The 20,239-nt window shown below is 34.3% G+C and overlaps 3 protein-coding genes and 1 non-coding gene across 5 annotated transcripts; 3 read left to right on the top strand and 1 right to left on the bottom strand.

Moving 5' to 3' along the window:
* The first annotated feature begins 2,694 nt into the window (after window positions 1-2,694).
* On the top strand, window positions 2,695-6,810 carry LOC108346829 (uncharacterized). 2 transcript variants are annotated; one of them, XM_052868373.1, is made up of 6 exons: window positions 2,695-3,009; window positions 3,088-3,401; window positions 3,645-4,027; window positions 4,265-4,360; window positions 4,507-4,643; window positions 6,142-6,810. In XM_052868373.1, the coding sequence occupies exons 1-6, from the start codon at window positions 2,843-2,845 to the stop codon at window positions 6,296-6,298; spliced, it is 1,254 nt and encodes a 417-aa protein (XP_052724333.1). In that variant the 5' UTR covers window positions 2,695-2,842; the 3' UTR covers window positions 6,299-6,810. The 2 variants fall into 2 exon arrangements, with proteins under 2 accessions (XP_052724333.1, XP_052724332.1); XM_052868372.1 differs by having other exon boundaries at window positions 3,088-4,027.
* Window positions 6,811-7,934: 1,124 nt separating this feature from the next.
* Window positions 7,935-8,008, bottom strand: TRNAT-AGU (transfer RNA threonine (anticodon AGU)). The gene has a single exon. It is a non-coding gene; the product is annotated as a tRNA-Thr (tRNA).
* A 4,176-nt stretch (window positions 8,009-12,184) lies between these two features.
* On the top strand, window positions 12,185-14,124 carry LOC108346872 (protein WHAT'S THIS FACTOR 1 homolog, chloroplastic). Its single transcript, XM_017585930.2, has one exon. The coding sequence runs from the start codon at window positions 12,357-12,359 to the stop codon at window positions 13,914-13,916; it is 1,560 nt and encodes a 519-aa protein (XP_017441419.1). The 5' UTR covers window positions 12,185-12,356; the 3' UTR covers window positions 13,917-14,124.
* A 3,503-nt stretch (window positions 14,125-17,627) lies between these two features.
* Window positions 17,628-18,555, top strand: LOC108347269 (putative receptor protein kinase ZmPK1). The gene has a single exon (XM_017586436.2). It carries the CDS (start codon window positions 17,768-17,770, stop codon window positions 18,443-18,445), a length of 678 nt encoding a protein of 225 aa, XP_017441925.1. The 5' UTR covers window positions 17,628-17,767; the 3' UTR covers window positions 18,446-18,555.
* Window positions 18,556-20,239: the final 1,684 nt, after the last annotated feature.

The following is a 20,239-nucleotide window of genomic DNA, read 5'->3' as shown; positions in this document are numbered from 1 at the left end:
TATTAGTTATTCGATTTTGATAATGTTGTGTTATGGAAAAAGATAGAATTTTCCTTGTTATGTGCGTGGGAGGGGCCATATTCATTCAAATGAAGAGGATGGCATCGAAGATCTCTTAAAATAGCTTTTGTTTTGGCTTGGGATGAAAAAGCATGGGCCTTCATCTTGTAAAATCTTTCTTTCAAGTACTTCCCCTTCCTTACTTGTTAAATCTGGTTATCGCCTTATAATCTAATATGATAATCTACGCCTCTACGATCCTTGGGATACTTTCCTATTGATTTAGGAACTATTGACATATTAGATTGACATTGTCAAATGATTTAGCGCTTAATTACATAATATAAGTTTTATGAATAAGTAGCTTCAACCTGCTCTTACAAGACGAATTACTATGCTATGAAAAAGCATCTCAAATGAAAGAAAAGAGGGCAAATTTATTCTTATTCCAATTCTTGTGGATACGAGTATCCAAGAGATTAACGGGTGTATGATTCCCTACATTTAGAAGAAACTCTTGCTCAGTTATTCCAAAGGACATTGACCGGTGCTACCTTAAGATGGTTCCTCTCCCTGGATGACAAGTTCAAGAAATTGGGAGGACATATGCAATGAGTTCAACAATAAGGATTGTTACAACATTGAGGTAGATGTAACCAAGCATGACTTAGAAAGAACAAAGTTACAACCTAATGAGACCTTCTTTGAGTACATTACAGATGGAGGAAAGGGGCATCCCAAATGATAACCAAACCCCTCGACAGAAGGGGGGGGGCATTGGAAATGATAGTGAAAAACGTATAGTTAGAGTCTCAAAAGCATATGTATGCCCAATACCTATCCCACTTCAAAGCTTTCATAGAGATTGGGTAGAGTATTGAGGATGAAATCTAATCAGGCGTATTCCAAGACAAGTCCTCTGACTCCTCAAACAGGTATATGAGTAACAAGAACTCTTGAAATTACAATGCTTAGACTTCATAAAACCAAGGGTAACAAAGTCTCCAATATCAATGCTGAACAATCTCTTCAGTTGGACAAACGACCCTACATAGAGCTGGGCATGTTGTCAGGCGTGGTATACAAGATAACATCTAACAAAGGACTTATCAAACCTGTTCCGAATCCAGAATTGAAGGTCATAGGAACAAAGCTTGAGAAATAATGTGACTTCCATCAAGCCAAATGAAAATGAACGAATTGTTCATAATGCAAAAAGGAGATTTCTTAGAAAAATTTGACTCCTCCAAAGTTGTTCTCCCCTTACACAAACTGTATGTAGTTGAATTGAGATTGGCGTTGCTTGGGTCAACTCTCTCCTATCTCATGTTGCTATTTTAGTTTTCATTTCCGCTATGTTACATATTTCTTTTCTTTGATCCACAAAAACGAACAAGGAAAGCTTAAACTAAAACTTAAAAATTTATTCAATAATTTATTATTTAAGAGAAATCTTATATTAATTAACATGTAAGCATTGTTTGAATCTTATAATGTTGGACAATTACTAACTTTAAATATCACAACTTTTTAATGCACATATTTATATTGTTTAACTCTTCATTATCATTTGATGTGTAATTATGTTTATTTGTAATGTAAATGTTTGATTATTGACATATTTATCACATCAATATAATAAGTTAACAAACTCATTCAATATGTATCTTGTAATAGAACAAATAATTTAAAATAAAGTTCTCTTTTACAAATTGTGTTATTTTCTTTGTTCTCAAAGTTAATAAAATATTTGTAATGTATTACAACAACAATGTTGTTGTATAAAATATTATTATCAAATGATTTAAGAATATGATTAATGTTGGGTGTTGTAATTATCAAGAATTTCATTGATATATAAGTACTTTTTTATTATGTTATGGAAGGCATGAAATATATTAATTATTTGTATCATATATTAAAACTACTCATATGTTGTTTAGCATTTGGAAAACAATGACTTAATCAGAGGTCAACCAAGGAATCATCATTCATGCACACCAATTTTCAAACAAATTGAAAATTCTGTTTGATAAATTCACAAGAGTTCACACTGAAAAACAAAAAAAAAAAAGATTGTTTGAATCCTTTGAATTCAACGATGAAATTCTCTATATTTGTCTCAAATTGTTCAACAACCTTTTAAAATGATTTCAATGTATGATAATATTTCTCCAATCCACTTTTGTTTGCTAGTTCTTATCACTTTTCAGTAAATAGATTAATGGAATGGTTAATTAATTAAGATTAAGATTAAGAGAATGTAAATAATCATGCATATTCGTATATGCTCTTTGTCTTGTTCTTAATCTACACTGATAAGTTGTTTTCATCAATCTTTGTTTTGGATATACATTCTCATGTCATTATCACTACAATCTAAAAAATAACAACTTAACCTTGTAAAATGTCAAAAATTAAAAAATAAAAAAAAATCAACAACATAGTCATGCTCATTCTTCTTTTTAACATTTAATATACTTCAATCATCTTTCAACTCAAAATCCGTACACACCATCATCACATAAAAAAAAACTTAATTAAAAAAGTTGTCAATTTTTTTGCCTAATTTAGTGAAAATAATTTTGTATATATTTTATACTAAAACACAAATTGAAATTTAATTAAATCTTTAATTAATAATTTTTTTTTTCTTTTGGTTTTCACGAATGATTTAACTGAACTATGATCACCGTTTTCAGCTTTACTTTCACTTTTCTTTTAACCAACCTGCAAATTTCGTTGTTCCGTTCCGTTCCGTTCCGTTTTTTCACAATTTCAATTGCTTCTGTCGCATCGCATCACATTGCTTGTTACATGTTCGTGTTTCGCGACGACGGCGATGATGACGGCGTTTGAGTCTCACGCGATTCCTCTCCTCCTCTTACTGTTACTAATTCCGATCAATGCCTCTATCCACGACTACTCCAACGAGCCCTTCACCCACCGCTCCGACGCCTTCTTTTTCCACGGGGGCAGCGAAGCGCTCTTGGCCAAATCCTTCATCAGGTCTGGTTCCCCTTCACTCGCTCACTCTCTCATTTCTAGGGTTAGTTATGGTTTCTGATTCCGTCCGATTGGATTCAGGTTCGAAACGGTGACGTTTACACGTCCGCGTGAATCCGCAATCGTGCAGGGGAGGATGCAACAGAACACGGGGTTAGTTGAGGCCATATTGCTAGAGGTTCGGGATCGGAACCGGATCGGAGGTTCGTACCTGAAATCCGATTTGATCTGCTGCGATCCGAAGCTGGCTAAGGAGCGGATCTGCAACCTCGGCGAAGTGATAATCCAGAAGAACCCCGACAACCTCGAGTTGCCGAAGCGCATCAAAACCTTCTTCCAGGGAACCGATGAACAGGTCCAGATGGATACGACAACCCTTGACATCAACGCCACCGGTATGTACTACCTCTACTTCATGTTCTGCGATCCTTCCCTTAAGGGCACCACCATTCAGGGAAGGACAGTGTGGCGTAACCCTAAAGGGTATCTGCCTGGAAAAATGGCCCCTCTAATGACCCTCTATGGCTTCATGTCTCTGGCTTATCTTTTACTCGGTCTTTGTTGGTTTTTGAGGTTTGTTCAGTTTTGGAAAGACATTATCCACTTGCATTATCATATCACCGCTGTTATTGCGCTAGGAATGTGTGAGATGGCTGTGTGGTATTTCGAGTATGCTAATTTTAACTCTACTGGGACTAGACCCATGGGGATTACCCTCTGGGCTGTCACCTTTACTTCGGTGAAGAAAACGCTGTCGCGGCTGCTGCTGTTGGTTGTGTCCATGGGCTATGGGGTTGTTCGCCCCACGCTCGGTGGGAACAGGATTGCTTACAGAGTGCTGCTTCTTGGTCTGCTGTATTTTGGTGCCTCTGAGGCACTCGAGCTTGTTGAGCATCTAGGGAACATCAATGACTTCTCCGGGAAGACCAAGCTGCTTTTGGTGCTCCCTGTTGTTTGCCTTGACTCGTGCTTCATTCTATGGATTTTCTCATCGTTGTCCAAAACCTTGGAGAAACTGCAGGCAATTCCAAAACCTTGGGTTTTCTAGTCTGTTGTTGTTATGTTTAGTTTATGATGGTAACGGAGTGAGTGCTGCATTGGTTTGAGTTTTGACTGTTTTTGTGTACAAATGTTAACTCTAGTTGAATGTGAATGTGTTTGGTTCAGCAAGCATGACTTGTTTGTCGTCTTGAACTGGTTAGGCTTAGTAACGTTTGCACCTATTGTTCTTTGATTGTGTTGTTATTTATGGATGCAGACAAGGAGAAACTTAGCTAAACTTGAGCTCTACCGAAAGTTTACAAACACACTCGCGGTGTCTGTGCTACTGTCCATTGCATGGATTGGCTTTGAGGTAGTTCTTGGAAAATATATTTGATGTACAGAAATGAGCAATTTTAGAGATGTGCTCTTTCTGCCGGAGTTTCAAAAAAAAATTTGTCTAATCATTTTTATGCTAGTCAGTGTTACTAATGATCTGGATTCTCTGTGTTCAACCAGCTATACTTCAATGCTACTGATCCATTGAATGAGTTGTGGCAAATCGCTTGGATTATCCCAGCCTTTTGGTGTCTGCTTTCATATGCTCTCTTGCTGGTGATATGTGCCCTTTGGGCTCCTTCTCGGAACCCTACTAGGTACTTGTCATTTCCCTGGCCTTGATGTGGTGAATAGTGTTTTTTTATGCCAGTTACTTGTGTTTTTATGCAAATATATTTAACCTTTTGTTTGAAATGCCTTTAATATTATTTAGCATTGAAGTAGTTATTACTAGAGCAACAGTTGTTTCAGGTCTTCGCTTGCTGATTTTTCTTTTCATTTCACTGCAAACTTTCATTTATATACGGCATATTTAGGTGGCTATTTCTGTGCATCGTATACTATTAGATTAGATCCGGTAGTGCTAGTTTCCTTTAACCTATGCTAAATTCCATTTAACCTTCATTATATCTTTCAATTTTCTATCTGGGTATGCGTGTGCTAATGTAGAAAATGAGACAAACCACCTTTGCAACTTGATATTATGAGAGATTAGTTGTGCCACTACGTGTCGCTTCTCAAATTATGCCTAAAAGCATTGAAAAAATGTAGGAATCCCTTACATACAGTGCTGTGAATATTATGTCTACGTTTTCTGTCTCTAATATGTCATTCACACACACCATAAGTGTTGTTACTCCCTCGCTGAAGGAGAGTGCCTAAGAATCACTTTTGTTCTTCTTGTCTTTATCTGTATCTCATTGCCCACTCAGCTTTTTCAATTTTCTAAATCATGCCCATGGTAATTCTGTCTTTATCTAGGTCTTCTTCCATCTGTATGTGACGTAACGGTAAAGTTGCCCTTTGTAACAGATTGCTTGTAGTTACAAATTTGTAAACAGCCTCTTTGCATCATGTGCAATGGGGAAATTGTGTACAACTTTACTTTTTTTATTGGTGTTCTGATTGTTCTTGTAGCTAGTTGGAATCTCCATGTAGACTTTTCGTTCTTTCAGAATGAATGAATTTTAAGTTAAAATTAGACCATGTTTAGAACTTAGTAGGCACATTAGTTTCAATATGTTATTTATTTTCTATATATGATTTTTAACCCACTGCAGGTGGTATTTTTAACTATGATAATCAATTAGCGGGCCTAGATAATCGTAGTCTTGAAGTTGCTACTTGACTTGTGGTTGTGTATGTGTGTGTGTGTAGACGAATGCTGACTTGGTCTCCTCCATGGGTTATTTTTCGTATACGATTTATAAACCACTGTTTTAAGTTAAGTTTTTCAACAATGATACCGGTTTTAATTATTAACCGTATTAATATATGTTGGGTCTACTTAATTCTTGTCTTGCACTCACTACTTGACTATATCTCTGTTGGAGAAATCGTAACCTGCTCTCCATCAGTCACATGTTAACATCGTACTTTTTTTAGTTTGGTTGTTGTATAATTGTAATTTAGTAACTGGGGATTATTATACAATTTACTCATTCAAGAAATCAATAGTCTTATATTAAATCAGTCTTTTTTTCTCTTGCTCATTCTTGCACACTGCTTCTCCATGTCTCGGTGGGTCGGTCTTCTTTCTGTTTCGTGCTGTTTTGTTCCTTGAAAGACTGATTGCATTTATATCTTCATTTGTAGATATGCATACTTGGAGGAAACAGGAGATGACTTTGATGAGGAGGGTATCTCTCTGACAAGCAGTGTAGCAAAGATAACTGGGGATGTTGCAGCCAAACTTGAACGGAAGACCGATCTTGCCTTTGGAGAAGATCTGGAGGAAGATAAGCGAGAATAATGAACTTGTATAGTAGTGTTTCACATGATATCATTTCTCCCAAGGATGTCTGTAGATGTCCATATATACACAGATACAGTTTTGAATGGTGCAGGTGTCAATTGTGATGGGAAACAAGGGAGGCTGTGGCAATCTCTTCAATACATCAAAATGGTTTAATTGCAAGTCATACAAACCCCATGCCATTAGAAATTAGAATGAATAGTTTTTCATGACAGATGGTGTGATAAAATCATTCCCCTGTATGGTTTCAGATGACCATCATCCGTATGTATCCATCTCCATGCCTTCAAATTTACATTGCTGTTTCTCATACCTTTTTTCTTAGCAAACCCAGTTTTAAAATCGTTGCCCCAGGATGTTAACTTTAAGAAAAATTTCTGACATTGTTGAGACTGACTGAGACTCTCAGCCTCTAATATATTTAAGTAGATTTAGCTTGCACTAATTGTGTTATTCCTTCTGCACTCTTAGTGCCCAAGAAAGATGTGAAATTATTCTTTAGATTTCTAGTCATTATTGTTTTAAAATCAAATTTATAATTTGAGACAAGATGGACTGATGATCTTTCAATTGAAACATTCAAGAGGAAAATTAACTAATTTCACACCTGTTAAAGATGGTAATTATAATTATTTAATATTTTTTATTTCATTTTATATAAGATTACATCGACTAAATTATCTTTGGTTATTTTTAAATAAATCTTTTAGAGTTGAAATTTGTTTATATGTAAAACAAACAATGTTGTAAGAATTGACTAACCTTTAAAAAAAATATAAAGAGTTGATCAAGCTTACATCACATCCAACGAATTTTTCCGTAAGTCAAGTCCTTGATTATGTTTTACCTTCATACTTTGAAGCAGTGAAATTTAATTAAACCCAATTATTGAACAAGATGTACAACCAAAATAATCCTTTTCCAAGTCAATATTCTTTAACATTTTATAAACAAGTAAAATTATTATTGTATGAGTTAATCAATGACATTATCCCGATTTGATTAGTCGATTTAACTGGTTGGTGACAAACGAAAGGTGTTAAATCTTGAAAGGAAAACAAAAAAAGTGCTTGTTGTGGATAAACTTGAAACCATTATTGCCAATTATGAAATGCTTCTGTGGGTTCCAGACTGATATGAATGTCCCTTTCCTCCAACTTTCTCTATATCTATCAACCCATTCAATCTCACTCTCATTCTTCACATACAATAGTTTGATCTAACATCAAATGGTATTATCATTCAGCTTCAATCTTCTTGATAAAGGCCATATTTCCTTGTGCTCTTTTCTAGTTATGAATGAACTGGTGCACCTGGTTTTGATTTTGTCCAAAAGCTAAGAAATTAGGCATCACTCTTTCTTGCATTCATGCTGTTTCTGCCACTGCTTTCTGGGTATCTCTTACATTCTCAGTTCCTTCCAAAGATGCATCATTTTCCCTTGCTTCAACTGCTTTGGCTGGAATGAATCTCTCCCCAGATATCATCATCACATCCAAAACATTGAAATGGAATGAAAACCACTCTTTCTTCAACTCCTCACTTGTTACAGATCATTATGGCTCTGATTGCTGGAACATTTCATAAAGAAAAAAGGCCAAATTTAGTGAAGCGAAAGAAAAGAAAAACAACATGCTTTCATTGAGAGTCGAACTCAAGACCTCCCGCTTACTAAACGGGTGCTCTAACCAACTGAGCTATGAAAGCAGATGCTGATTCTTCTTAGTTGTAAAAATATGATGCATAAATTACAGATAAAAGAAAATGCAGTATCTTCATGCAGTTTAGTTTCTGTTCACCCTTCTGCATCAAAACCACAGACATACAAAGTATTTAAAATTTAGATAATCAAGTAAAATGCTTCTTTAAATATGTCCAATTCTCAATTTAATTCATATAGTTTTTTTTATTATTAAATTAGTGTACACAAATTTTTTTAATTTGACATTTCCGGTTATGATCTCGTTTACATGTTCTTAAGCTTTTTTTAGTATGAGTAACAAGAATATATTATTGTTTTCAACGAAATTTAGAATAAAATTTTAATTAGAAAAACAGTTAAATTTTGTAAAAGATTTCTTCGACTAATAAAGGAGTTGAATTTTATTAAATTAAAAATTATGTATAATGTCTTAAAAGAAAGAAACATCAACTAGGTAATTAGATTTTAAGAAAATATTTTTGTAGAAGAGGTTTGTGTTTTGGAGAAAAGAAATGTAAATATAAAACTCATGGTTTGTATGAATGAATTCTTAGAGTGGAAATGTAATGAAATGAAATGGTATAAAAATTAAAAAAATTAGCTGAAAAAAGAGATGAAATTATGAGAATCAAACTGTGCTGCTTTTAAAACCATTTTGAATTAAGTTTACACAGTTACACGAAATAATATATACCACGAATACATGAACTAAAAAGGGTTAAAAAAATTATCCAAACTAAAATGATACAATAAGGTCTTAATACCAATTTTGATTCCTAGTTTGGTTAGGTATGTTTAAAGTGGTTCTTCTAAAAGTTCATAGTAGTCCCATATTTTGTAAAAATTATTTGAGTGAGTCCTTTTTATTTACCGTATTAAAAACGTTAACGATGTAATGTTCACCTTAACAAGAAGTGAATGAGTTGTCCAGTTATTAATTATGTGACAAACTCAAGTCATTTGACTTGGTAACGTTAGGTTTATTGATGTAGATATATTAAAAGTTAAAGTTATTGGATAAAAGGAAATGATTATGGTTCGTGGAAGTTCTTTCCTGAATTGAACAAAGTTGTTGTAACAAATAACTCTAATTTGGTGAAATTAGTTTCAATTTTAATGAATAATCCCGATTTGGTGAAATTGGTTTCAATATGGCATGAGAGATCCTTCATTTTTCCATCAACCACAAATCACCCATTACCTACAGCAAACCCTAAATCCCTAATTTCCAGAATTCTTAATTCCCCAATTTCCAAAAATCCTAAATCGTTAACCATGAGAACCCCCAAATTCGTGAATCAATCTCGCGACTTTCTCCTCCATCAAAATCTAAATCGCACTCACAAGAACCTCGCGAGCACACCTCAAAGCATTATTTTCCTTCAACCTTCGAGTAGCACAGTTCTCATGCAACCACTCTCTTCCACCATGAAATCGCACGATAGCAAAACCCTAAATTGTGCCGCCACAATCATTGAGTTATTTGCAACCATAAATAGACCTGCAAATTCAAACATAGAGGAACCCCAATCACTGTCACGCCTTCTATTCGTGATCTAACCTGCAAGAAACCACAAAACATAGAAAACTCCAATGTCCTAAACCCAAATCGCTTAAATCGAACAACCCAGAAACAGGGAAATTACCATGTCAATTGGATTAATGTTGCCACGTATTGCAAAACTGGACATGTCATTCAAAATTTGCTAAGGTGGACATTATGTCGTTAACGTTTTAAACGCCGTCAGCATAAATGACCAAATTGAACTATTTGTACAAAAGATGACACCATTTTGAACAACTCAAAAATAGGAGGACTACTTTGAACAAAACTAACAAACTAAATGACCAAAATATGTATTAATATATTGAAGTCATATCAAGCTGGGGTGGGTTGGGTTCTCAACTCGCTAGCTCACATAAGTTGGACCCGCCTAACCCACTACCCACGTGGGCTTGCGACGAGCTGGCCCATTGGCCCGTAAACAATTCAATACCTTACTTCATGCATGATTATTAAGTTTGATGAGAATGTAATGATATAAAGTTTCAACCATTTAATGAGAATGTAATGGTATAGAGTTTCAACCATGTAATGATATAGAGTTTCAACCAGAAATAATTCAAAACCCTATTCCATGATGAAAATGTAATGGTATAGAGTTTCAACCATTTCATTTTGCTAAAACTATTCAACCATTATATATAGGTGATTTTTTTCCATATAGTATGAAATTTGTTATTAGTTGAAAAAACAAAATTAACTCAAATATATTACTCGACCTACATACCAATTCCAATGTGAGACGACCAATTTAATCCACATTATGTTGACCAAATGCGAGTCAAATCTAAATGAACCAGACAAACCTGCATTGTCACCTCTACAAGGTTGATAACGGTTGAAAAACCGTTATTTTTATACTTAATTTCGATAACCAATCAACCCTTTTTAACTTAGAAACTTGCTTTAACTCATGTTTTTGCTTTAGTTTTGTGGATAAGAGAGTTGAAGGTGAATTTAATGGTTTTGTGCTAGATTCCTTTGATTTTGTAGGTTATTAGAATGATTTGAAAGAAGAGTTAAAGTACGTTGGAATGCAGAAAAGTCAACCAATCAACCAGAAAAGTCAACCAGTCAACTAGAAAAGTCAACTAGTCAATCAGAATGCAGAAAAGTCAACCAGAGTGCAGAAAAAGTTGTGCTGAGTGGTAATTACCGCTGAGCGCCAGTTTTCAGGTGCCGAAATCACCGCTGAGGGGCAAAAACAGCAGCTGAGGGGCAAAATTGAAGACCCGCACTTACCGTTGAGCGACATTTTAATGGGCCTTGGGCCACTTTTCTGTAATTTTTAGAAAGTTATATAAGGTTTTAGTCGACCTAGGTTAGACATTTTTGGCTGGAATGAAGCAGAAACACACTCTTTCACTACTTTTTAGAGGATTTTGGATGCTAAGGCTCCTTTCTCACTTTCTAGGGTTCTATCTTTTCACTCTTTCATTGTAATTCATCTAGTTTCACCATGGATATGGTGAACTAAACATTTATTGTTGTTGGGGAATCAATGTAATCCTTTTGAAACTCTCATGTATGGAATTTGTTCTTCAAAATCTTCTTTAAGATACATGCTTTCTTTCATTAATTGTTAGGGTTTTTCCTCTTTGCTCAAAGCATGCATTGTTTAACTCATTCGATGTCATGATCATTGATTTTGTCGATATGGACACATACGGAGAAATCTAGATCTGGGGAATCTCTGTAGTATAAACCTAGACATAGGAGTATGATGGTTAGTTGCCTTTAAGCTTCTGTTTATTATAATGCATGATTAATTGCTAGGGAGACAAAACATTGTAAACTAGTGATTATGATTAGGTTTTCTTCACCGAGACATCAGGTTTAAGGTAATTTAGAAAGTGACATTAACAATTAATGAAGAAAGATGAATTCCTGAATACATGAGAGTATATAGGATGAAATTGATAAACCACAACAACATAATCATCCATATATTTCAATTCACGTGTTTTGTTTCTTCTTACCATTGATCAATCCATGCATTCATATTTACTTTTGAGTATTTGCATTTAAATCTTAATTAATCGGTTTTGCAAGTCTTAGTTAATCAACAAATCACACAACTGTCTAGGCCGTGAGTCCTTTGGGAGAATGATTGATCTTACCAGGTTTATTACTTGATACGATTCGGTCACACCGCCGAGGATTTAACAAAGGTGACACAATTTTCAATTGATATCACACTACGCTTGTAACAAGACTTTAGTTTAAATTAAAAAAAATATATACAACATACTTATGTTATACAAAGCTAAGACCACTTTAATAATATAAAAAATTGTACCAAAATAACACAATTTACTTATTTTTATAATTTTTTTAAAAAACTTACATCATTTTAATAAACTTTGAAAAAATATTGCACTAGTGCTTTTGTCCATAAAAATCAACCTAAAAATACATTAGTGATAAGAACTAAATCCTAATGTTTATATATATGAATGGTGAAGATAAAATGGAGAATATGAACAACATATAAGAAATAAACTATTTGATAATAATTTTGGCCATACGAATTCAATTAAGTTAATATAATTTTCTTAATTAAGTTTGAAGTGAAGTAATAAATAATGAATTGTTAATGTTTTATTTGCAAATGGATAGAGAAGAACCCTAAGATATTGTTTGCAAAAGGGGTTTATCGTCACACACACATCAGAAAGCCATAGCACTGAGTAAGTCTCATCTTCTTCGACATCTTCTTCTAATCAGTTTTTCATTTTTATGTTCCTAGTTGCTGTTGTTTTTGTTGTTGTTGTTGAGTGATAGATTAGATGGAGCCTTCACTCGTACTATCTTCACCTTCATCATCCACCCCTTTACCTTTCTTCATCTCAAACACTCTTCCTTTCCATGCAAAACCCAATCTTTCCGTCAAACTCAATTGCACCCTGCAAAAGTCCCAGTTTTGGGGAAGAAATTTGAGTTGGGTCCCATCACAATCGCCGCATGGAAGACCGAAATTTGATGCGGCGAGGCCCATAATAACAGCGGCGGTGAAGAGAAGGAAAGAGATTCCGTTTGACAATGTGATTCAGAGAGACAAGAAGCTGAAATTCGTTCTGAGGGTGAGGAATATTCTGGTGGCTCAACCAGATAGGGTTATGTCGCTTAAGCAGCTTGGCAAGTTCAAAAGAGATTTGGGGCTCGATAAAAGGAGGAAACTTATTGCCATACTGAAGAAATTCCCAGCAGTGTTTCAGATTATGGAAGAAGGGGTTTACTCTCTCAAATTCAAAATGACCCCTGAAGCTGAGAGACTCTATTTTGAGGAGCTGAAGATTAGGAATGAGTTGGAAGACTTGGTGGTCGTCAAACTCAGGAAGTTGTTGATGATGTCACTGGAAAAACGGATTTTGTTAGAGAAAATAGCACATCTCAGGACTGATTTTGGTCTCCCCGTGGGATTTCGTGACACCATTTGTCATAGGTACCCTCAGTACTTCAAAGTGGTTGCAACTGAGCGTGGCCCTGCCTTGGAACTAACTCATTGGGACCCTGAGCTTGCGGTTTCAGCGGCTGAGCTATCGGCTGAGGATAATCGCATCAGGGAAATGGAGGAGCAGAATTTGATCATAGACAGACCTCCCAGGTTCCACAGGGTGAAGCTTCCTAAGGGTCTTAATCTTTCCAAGGGTGAGATGAGGAAGATTATGCAATTCAGAGACTTGCCTTATATTTCGCCTTACTCTGATTTCTCTGCAATGAGGCCAGGGACAAGGGAGAAGGAGAAACATGCTTGTGGAGTTGTTCATGAGATTCTGAGTCTCACACTTGAGAAGCGGACGCTTGTTGATCACTTCACACATTTTCGCGAGGAGTTCAGATTCTCTCAGCAGCTGAGGGGGATGTTGATAAGGCATCCTGATATGTTTTATGTCTCTCTGAAAGGAGATAGAGATTCTGTGTTTCTGAGGGAAGCTTACCGGGACTCTCAGTTGGTGGACAAGGATCGGTTGTTGCTTGTAAAGGAAAAGCTTCGTGTCCTGGTTAATGTTCCGCGATTCCCCAAGGGACCTGCTCGCAAGACCCTTGAAGATAGCTTGAGAGAAGGTGATGGCAGAGAAGATGAAAGTGATCAAGGAGAAGAAGCATGGTCAGAAGAAGTTGATAATTTAGAGAGTGACGAAGGATTTGAGGATTTTGATGATGGTGATGATGGCTGGAGTGATGAAGAAGAAGATGACAGTTTGCCACCAGATTTTGATGACGATGGTGAAGTATTGGAGATTGGACAAGGAAAGGCAAATAAACAAGTTAAATACACGAGACAGAATGATGAAGAGGCCCTTCTTCCTGTATTCTCCGATGGCCGTCCCAGAGAACAGTGGTGATCTCCATAAGACCTTTCAAGCTTGGAGTTTGATTTGTACTGCCTGATTTGTGATGGATGCTTTACACTGCGCTTGTTGTATTCAACTTTGTTTTTACTTGTTTGATCCTCCTTTTAAAGGTGATCTGTATAGAAGGTTGAATATCAATTGCGAGCTCTGCAGATTAGCAAATTATTTTATAGTAATTAAAATGCATTTCTTGGCCTTAGTAATTGTAACAAACATTTGGCACTAGAGAAGCACAAAATATCTTGAAATGCATTAAAAAAACGAAGGCTAGAATCAAAGCAGTTCAAGAAACCACATCTCTCACTATGTACTTCATTGGCTTATAATAAAAGCTACACAATTGGCTGTTCTTTGGTTAGATTGTGTTCACTAACTTTTTGAGTGGTTTTATATATCGGAAACAAAAACAATATGTTTAACTAATTAATGTTAGCATAGCTTGAAGCATAGTACCGTGGTCCCCATTGCAAGTAGTAGTATAGTTTCCAGTTATGGAAAAAATGAATCAAATGAAGACATAGAAGGTATAGATTACCAGGTAGAGTCTTCTGATGAGCGAGCTCTAGGTGGGGCTTTAGTATTTGAGGAAATTGAATTATACTTACACTGCATATACTATTGCAGCCTTTTATGTTTTAGGTGGTTTATATTCAGTTACCTAATAATTTCTGCGTGAACTATTGGTTGGATGTGTTGGCCCTGCATGTATTTGATAGTGTGCGAAGGAGAATGTCTGTTGTTATCCTGTTTCTAAATAATGTTGTTAAGGTGTTGGTTAAAGGCATCTACACTTCAATGTTTAGCATTTTAGCACCTGGCTCTTGAGGCAACAATGGCAAACACCATGAAACTTAGTCATTTAAGTGAACATTCTATGCAAGGTTTACGAATTCTGGTAGTTGCCTCCAGGGATCTTTAGATGCCTAACTTGAAGAGAGGCTAAACATGTATGAAGATACGAGCACTTCATTGACTGATCGAGCTGCAAAACTACATCAAATGGGGGCTCTTATAGAATGCAACCTAAAGCTACTTGGACCAACTGGAATTGAGGATGAGCTGCTGGAGGGTGCACCAGAAGTCACTGAGTCCGTGTGGCAAGCTGAAGTTAAGGTCTGGGTTCTTACTGGTTATAAGCAAGAGACTGAGTGGAGATATGCAGCAGATAATTATAAATGGCACTGCAGAGGTTGATTGCAGAAAGCTCTTGACTGGTGCTATAGCTAACTACGGGTTAAAATCTACAAATAGAGAACATCAGCATCTGAAGTACAAAACTGATTGTAGACATGGTTGCAGTGATATTTTAAAATGATACAAAATCATTGGACTTGTCCAAGGGAAATAATGCAGGTGTTGATAATTAATAAGAAAGCATAATTTGCAGGATAGGAAACAGGAATGAGAACGTGAAAGATTTTAGAAGGAGAACAATGAAAACTTACTTTATTAAATCAGAAAACACTATAATTTATAAAACTTAAAAAATAACCATCCATTAACAATTTGGTCCTAGAAATAAGTCACATAATAAAATGCATGAATAGAAGATAACACTTTAAAACTGGGCAAACAATGACAAAAAATAAAATAAAAACATAATCAAAATATGGACATGTTTAAGTTTTGAAACATTTTTCTAGCACTTCTCCCTGTCTTAGGAGCTACAAATACCAATATTTTGTCTTCAAAGCTCAAACTTGCTTAATGAAAGCGATTTTGTAAGCAGTTTGGTTGTTAACAAAAACCTTGATACTTTCTTTTTACTTGATATTTAGATTCATTAAAATATTTCTTAACCATAAAACTTGATTGACAATTGTTGCTGTTACAATAAACTTTGCTTATGCACTATATTGAGCCATAATTTTTTGTTTCTTTGAGCTTCAAGAAAAAACACTTGATCCAAGAGTAAAATAGTAGTATGATTACTTTTCATATCATCGATAAAACCTCTTCAATCACTATCAGAAAAACCAACAAACTTAAATTCTTTGCTTCATGTGAACTCCAAAATCACTTGTGCCTTTGACTTATCGAATTATTCTCTTGGCAACTTTGAGATGTAATTGGCTTGCACAACGCTAATCGTTAGCGTTTAGAATAGTCTACTGCGTTTTGGATATTATTTAGATAAAAATAATATTTAATGCATTATCTTAGACGGTCATTTTGATAGACATGATTTTGTTAGATGATTTTTGTTAAATTTTAAAATAAAGAATTCTTAAACAATTTTGTCTAAACATAATTTATCTCATCAAAGTGGTTAATCACTCACTTAGAGTTCTTTATTCCCAACCTTCATTCTAATCATAAGAAAAGATGAAGTGACCAAGAGGAAGAAGAAGAGTGGTCAGAAGAAGTTGAATGATGAAGAGGTCCTTGTTCCATAAGTTGGACTAATTTGCATGGTTGATGGAAATAAATACCTAAAAAAATATATCTGAATTTGAGGCTTCAGCAATTTGCAAGAGAACTTGACCCTCCAAAATTGGAAGATTATATGGTTTAAAACATTATTTTCTGTCTTTCCACAACAAAGTAACAATATATTGTATCTTAGGAGATACTATATACCGTTAAAAAATTACGTAAATTTGTTAAGGTCATTTAGATGGCTTACAAAGAATGTTATTTGCGAAAAGGAAAGAAGAAAACCAATGATGTAAATTTGTTAAGGTCATTGATGTTTGTAAGATTGGTCTACAATTATGTGATTCATGAAAACCAAATTCATGTAATAAGAAAAGAGTTTGGTTGATCGGTGCTATCACTAGCTATTTCTTTTTTTCTATATTTGAACTATGACTTTTGGCATCAAAGTATACTAAAACATGAATGAGTTGCTAAGTCTTCCCTGCAAGTTCATCTGCTTTGCCTACTTCTAAATCAAATACGACTCTTCAAAACAACTTAATCAAATCAACTCAATCAATTTTGAAAGCAAAATTAAAATTTATTTTTATCTCAAACTTTTATAAACTTTTCTATACCTAAAAAGATAATAAATGTATTTTTTAATTTCAACAGTGTTAATTTTGTTTTACGTATTAAATAATATTATGAATTAATATTTATGAAAAATATGTTAAATAATATAAACAATTCAAATATTAATTTAAAACATTATTTACTATGTCAAAAACATTTCACTAAATTAAAATAAAAAATTGATATTTATTAAACCAAGAAAAAAAATATTTATTTATTTTAAACTTTACACAACCTTAAAATAACTATAACGTAAAGTTTTTACTCATTTGTATATTATAAATTTGATCTATTTTTATATGATATCTCTATTTTTAATTATTAAAAATACATATAATAACTCTAATAAATAATAAATTTCAGATCACGAGCTTAAATAATTTATAAACAGAATTTATTAAAGAATTATTATATGTTAATAACTTTTTCTAATATTATTTTAACAATAAATTACGTATTTGATTCGTATATTTAAAAGAAACAATTACATGTAAGTATTATAAAAAAATTATTAAAACAACATTATCCTTTGTTCGTTAAATCGAGTGATGTAAGATTCTTAACCAAGAAAGTTCCAATGCTGAATTTCCTTTGACTTTCTGATTTCTCAATCATATATAATATCTACCTTATAATCATTGAGCATTGCGTCATGTTCAGCTCCACTATTGAGCTACTGTGTTAGACTGATTCTTCCTTTATCGCTTTAAATACTCACAAATCACGTACAAGCGTAACAGACCATACCATACAAACATCCCATTAATGGCAGCTTCAACACTGTGTTTGGCTCTTCTCGTTCCTCTCATCTTCTTCCATAGTTTTCATCATCTTCTTCCATAGTTTTCATGCTTCATTCCTTCTCTCTCTCCATAGAGAACTTCAAAGAAGAAGTCATAGTGTCATCACCCAAACCAACATTCACAGCAGGCTTTTACGCCGTCGGACAAAACGCTTTCTGCTTCGCAGTATGGTACACCCACTCACCCGACACCCTTGTTTGGATCGCCAACCGGGACCAACCGGTTAACGGAAAACGCTCCACGCTCTCCCTTCTCAAATCCGGTAACCTCGTACTCACCGACGCCGGTCACTTGCAAGTGTGGTCCACCGGCACCGCCACCTCATCCAGACAAGTCCGCTTACATTTGTACGACACCGGCAACCTCGTACTCCTCGAAGATTCCTCCGACAGCGCTGTTTTGTGGCAGAGCTTCGATTTCCCGACCAACACACTTCTTCCAAACCAGCCTCTGAGTGGGAGCACCAACCTCGTTTCCTCGAGAAGCCGGAGCAACCACTCCTCCGGTTTCTACAGGCTCTTCTTCGACTTCGAGAATGTTCTGCGGCTCATGTACCAGGGCCCTCGAGTTTCTAGCGTTTTCTGGCCCTACGCTTGGCTTCAGAGCAACAACTTCGGTAATGGCAACGGCAGATCCACTTTCAACGATAGCAGGATTGCTGTGCTTGATGAGTTGGGTGGCGTGCTTTCTTCCGACAACTACACTTACAGAACGATCGATTAGAAGACCTAATTTCGTCATCTCCACCATCTTTCTAGTTTTTCACCATCTCTTCTTCTATTCATGTTATTTCTATATTCCATAAAGTGTAAGCCTCTAGAGTTGATTTTGCTGTAAGCCTCTAGAATTGATTTTGCTGTAATTTCTTAATTGGATTCTTAGTTTACATGAATAAATTTGTTTGTTCTTTTTATTCTTATTGGGATTTATTTTTATCTATGTTTTTTGCTTCTTAATCAAGTAAAAGGGATGATTTTTACATTGTAGCAAGTTAGCACACTGTTAAATCTACATAACATATCAATCATGAGTCCAACGATTTTTAATTTTAATTGAGAATCTACTTTGATTAAATTTAGAAACTTTCATGTGATTGAATGAGATTTTATCAATCATATGAGCCTCATCCAATTAGTTTTTTTACTTGATATAAGAGGTAAAAAAATATGATTAGGCATAGTAATATTTAATTGAGAATGTACTTTGATTAAATTTACTATTATTAATCGACAAAGTTCTTACTTTTAATTAAAAATGTACTTTGGTGGTTAATAATGAGAACACTAACAAATTAATTAAGAATTTACATTGATTAATTTGAAAATCTAAGACAATAATTAATTGAACAATAATCTTTAGATAACCAATAAAGAATCTTATTTTGGAAAAGTAGAGGAATCAACATATTTTTATTTTTATCTCTTTTTATCTTTTCAATTCTTGTTTTTCTGTCATTAATTTTTTTTAATCTTTTATTATTTTATTTATCTTTATTATTTTATTATATTTATTTTGTTTGACTAATTCTTTTATATAGTTTTTATAAGAATTAATTTGTTTAAAATCAATTTCGTGGGAGACAACTTAAGGTTGTTTTCATTCAAAGAGAAAGATGACAAAATTATAGTTCAAAATAGTAAGGTTAGGCTTCAAGCTAAGGCTATACATTTGATTAATTATAATGATAAAAATCCAATTACAACATGCATGAGTTACTTCGAAATAATATAAGGAATATGGAAAGTTGACTCTATAAGTTTTAAAGTGTCAGTTTTCAAATATAAATGAGTTAATAGCAATTGGAGTATGGGGATGGATGACCTTAGCTTCACTTTGGTGGTTTTTAACAAGATGGGTTATATGGATGAACCATTTATTATAGCTAGTCAAGAAAAACAAATATTTTATGTCACTAATCCAACCAACCAGAGATGGTCAATCGTATTGGAAGAAAAAAGAAACATGTATGAAAATCATGATGAAGACTCTATAGATATACTTGGAAAAACGTTGTTCTCATCAACATGTGTGTTTGAATGAGAGTCTAACACTTCTGTATAAAGACTTCACTCAAGGACACTTCCAAAAATCCGTTGTTAGACTTTTCTCGCTATGATAATCGATTATCTCACTTAGGTAATCGATTATGCAATTAATGAAAATACAGCGGCCAAAAAAGTGCTAAAAAACTTCAAGGACTAGTCATGATAATCGATTATTATAAGTCATAATAGATTAACCATAATCGACTATCAGTTCCTGGTAATTGATTAGCCATAATCGATTATCAGTTCCTAATAATCGATTATTCCAGAAACCATTTTTAGTTTTTGGCTTTTAACAAACTTGCTCTATGATAATCGATTACTTCTTTAGTTAATAAATTATTGTAGAGAATTTTTGAATCCAAAAAACAATTTAAAGGATAAAATACATGGAAACAAAAACTATTTTAAGTCCTATACAAACTTCTACTTGTTACAAAAGCTTTTCACAAATAACAAGTTTTCATAATGA

This window comes from Vigna angularis, chromosome 9 (genome assembly GCF_016808095.1).
Source record: "Vigna angularis cultivar LongXiaoDou No.4 chromosome 9, ASM1680809v1, whole genome shotgun sequence".
In the NCBI taxonomy this organism is placed as follows: domain Eukaryota; kingdom Viridiplantae; phylum Streptophyta; class Magnoliopsida; order Fabales; family Fabaceae; genus Vigna; species Vigna angularis.
This window is presented reverse-complemented; position numbering and strand designations above follow the sequence as displayed.

Coding starts and splice junctions, on each gene's coding strand:
- LOC108346829 (XM_052868372.1), top strand. CDS start 2,843: ATGATGACGGCGTTTGAGTCTCACGCGATTCCTCTCCTCCTCTTACTG. Junction 3,010..3,087: donor TTGGCCAAATCCTTCATCAG/GTCTGGTTCCCC, acceptor GATTGGATTCAG/GTTCGAAACGGTGACGTTTA. Junction 4,028..4,264: donor AAACCTTGGAGAAACTGCAG/GCAATTCCAAAA, acceptor TTATGGATGCAG/ACAAGGAGAAACTTAGCTAA.
- LOC108346872 (XM_017585930.2), top strand. CDS start 12,357: ATGGAGCCTTCACTCGTACTATCTTCACCTTCATCATCCACCCCTTTA.
- LOC108347269 (XM_017586436.2), top strand. CDS start 17,768: ATGCTTCATTCCTTCTCTCTCTCCATAGAGAACTTCAAAGAAGAAGTC.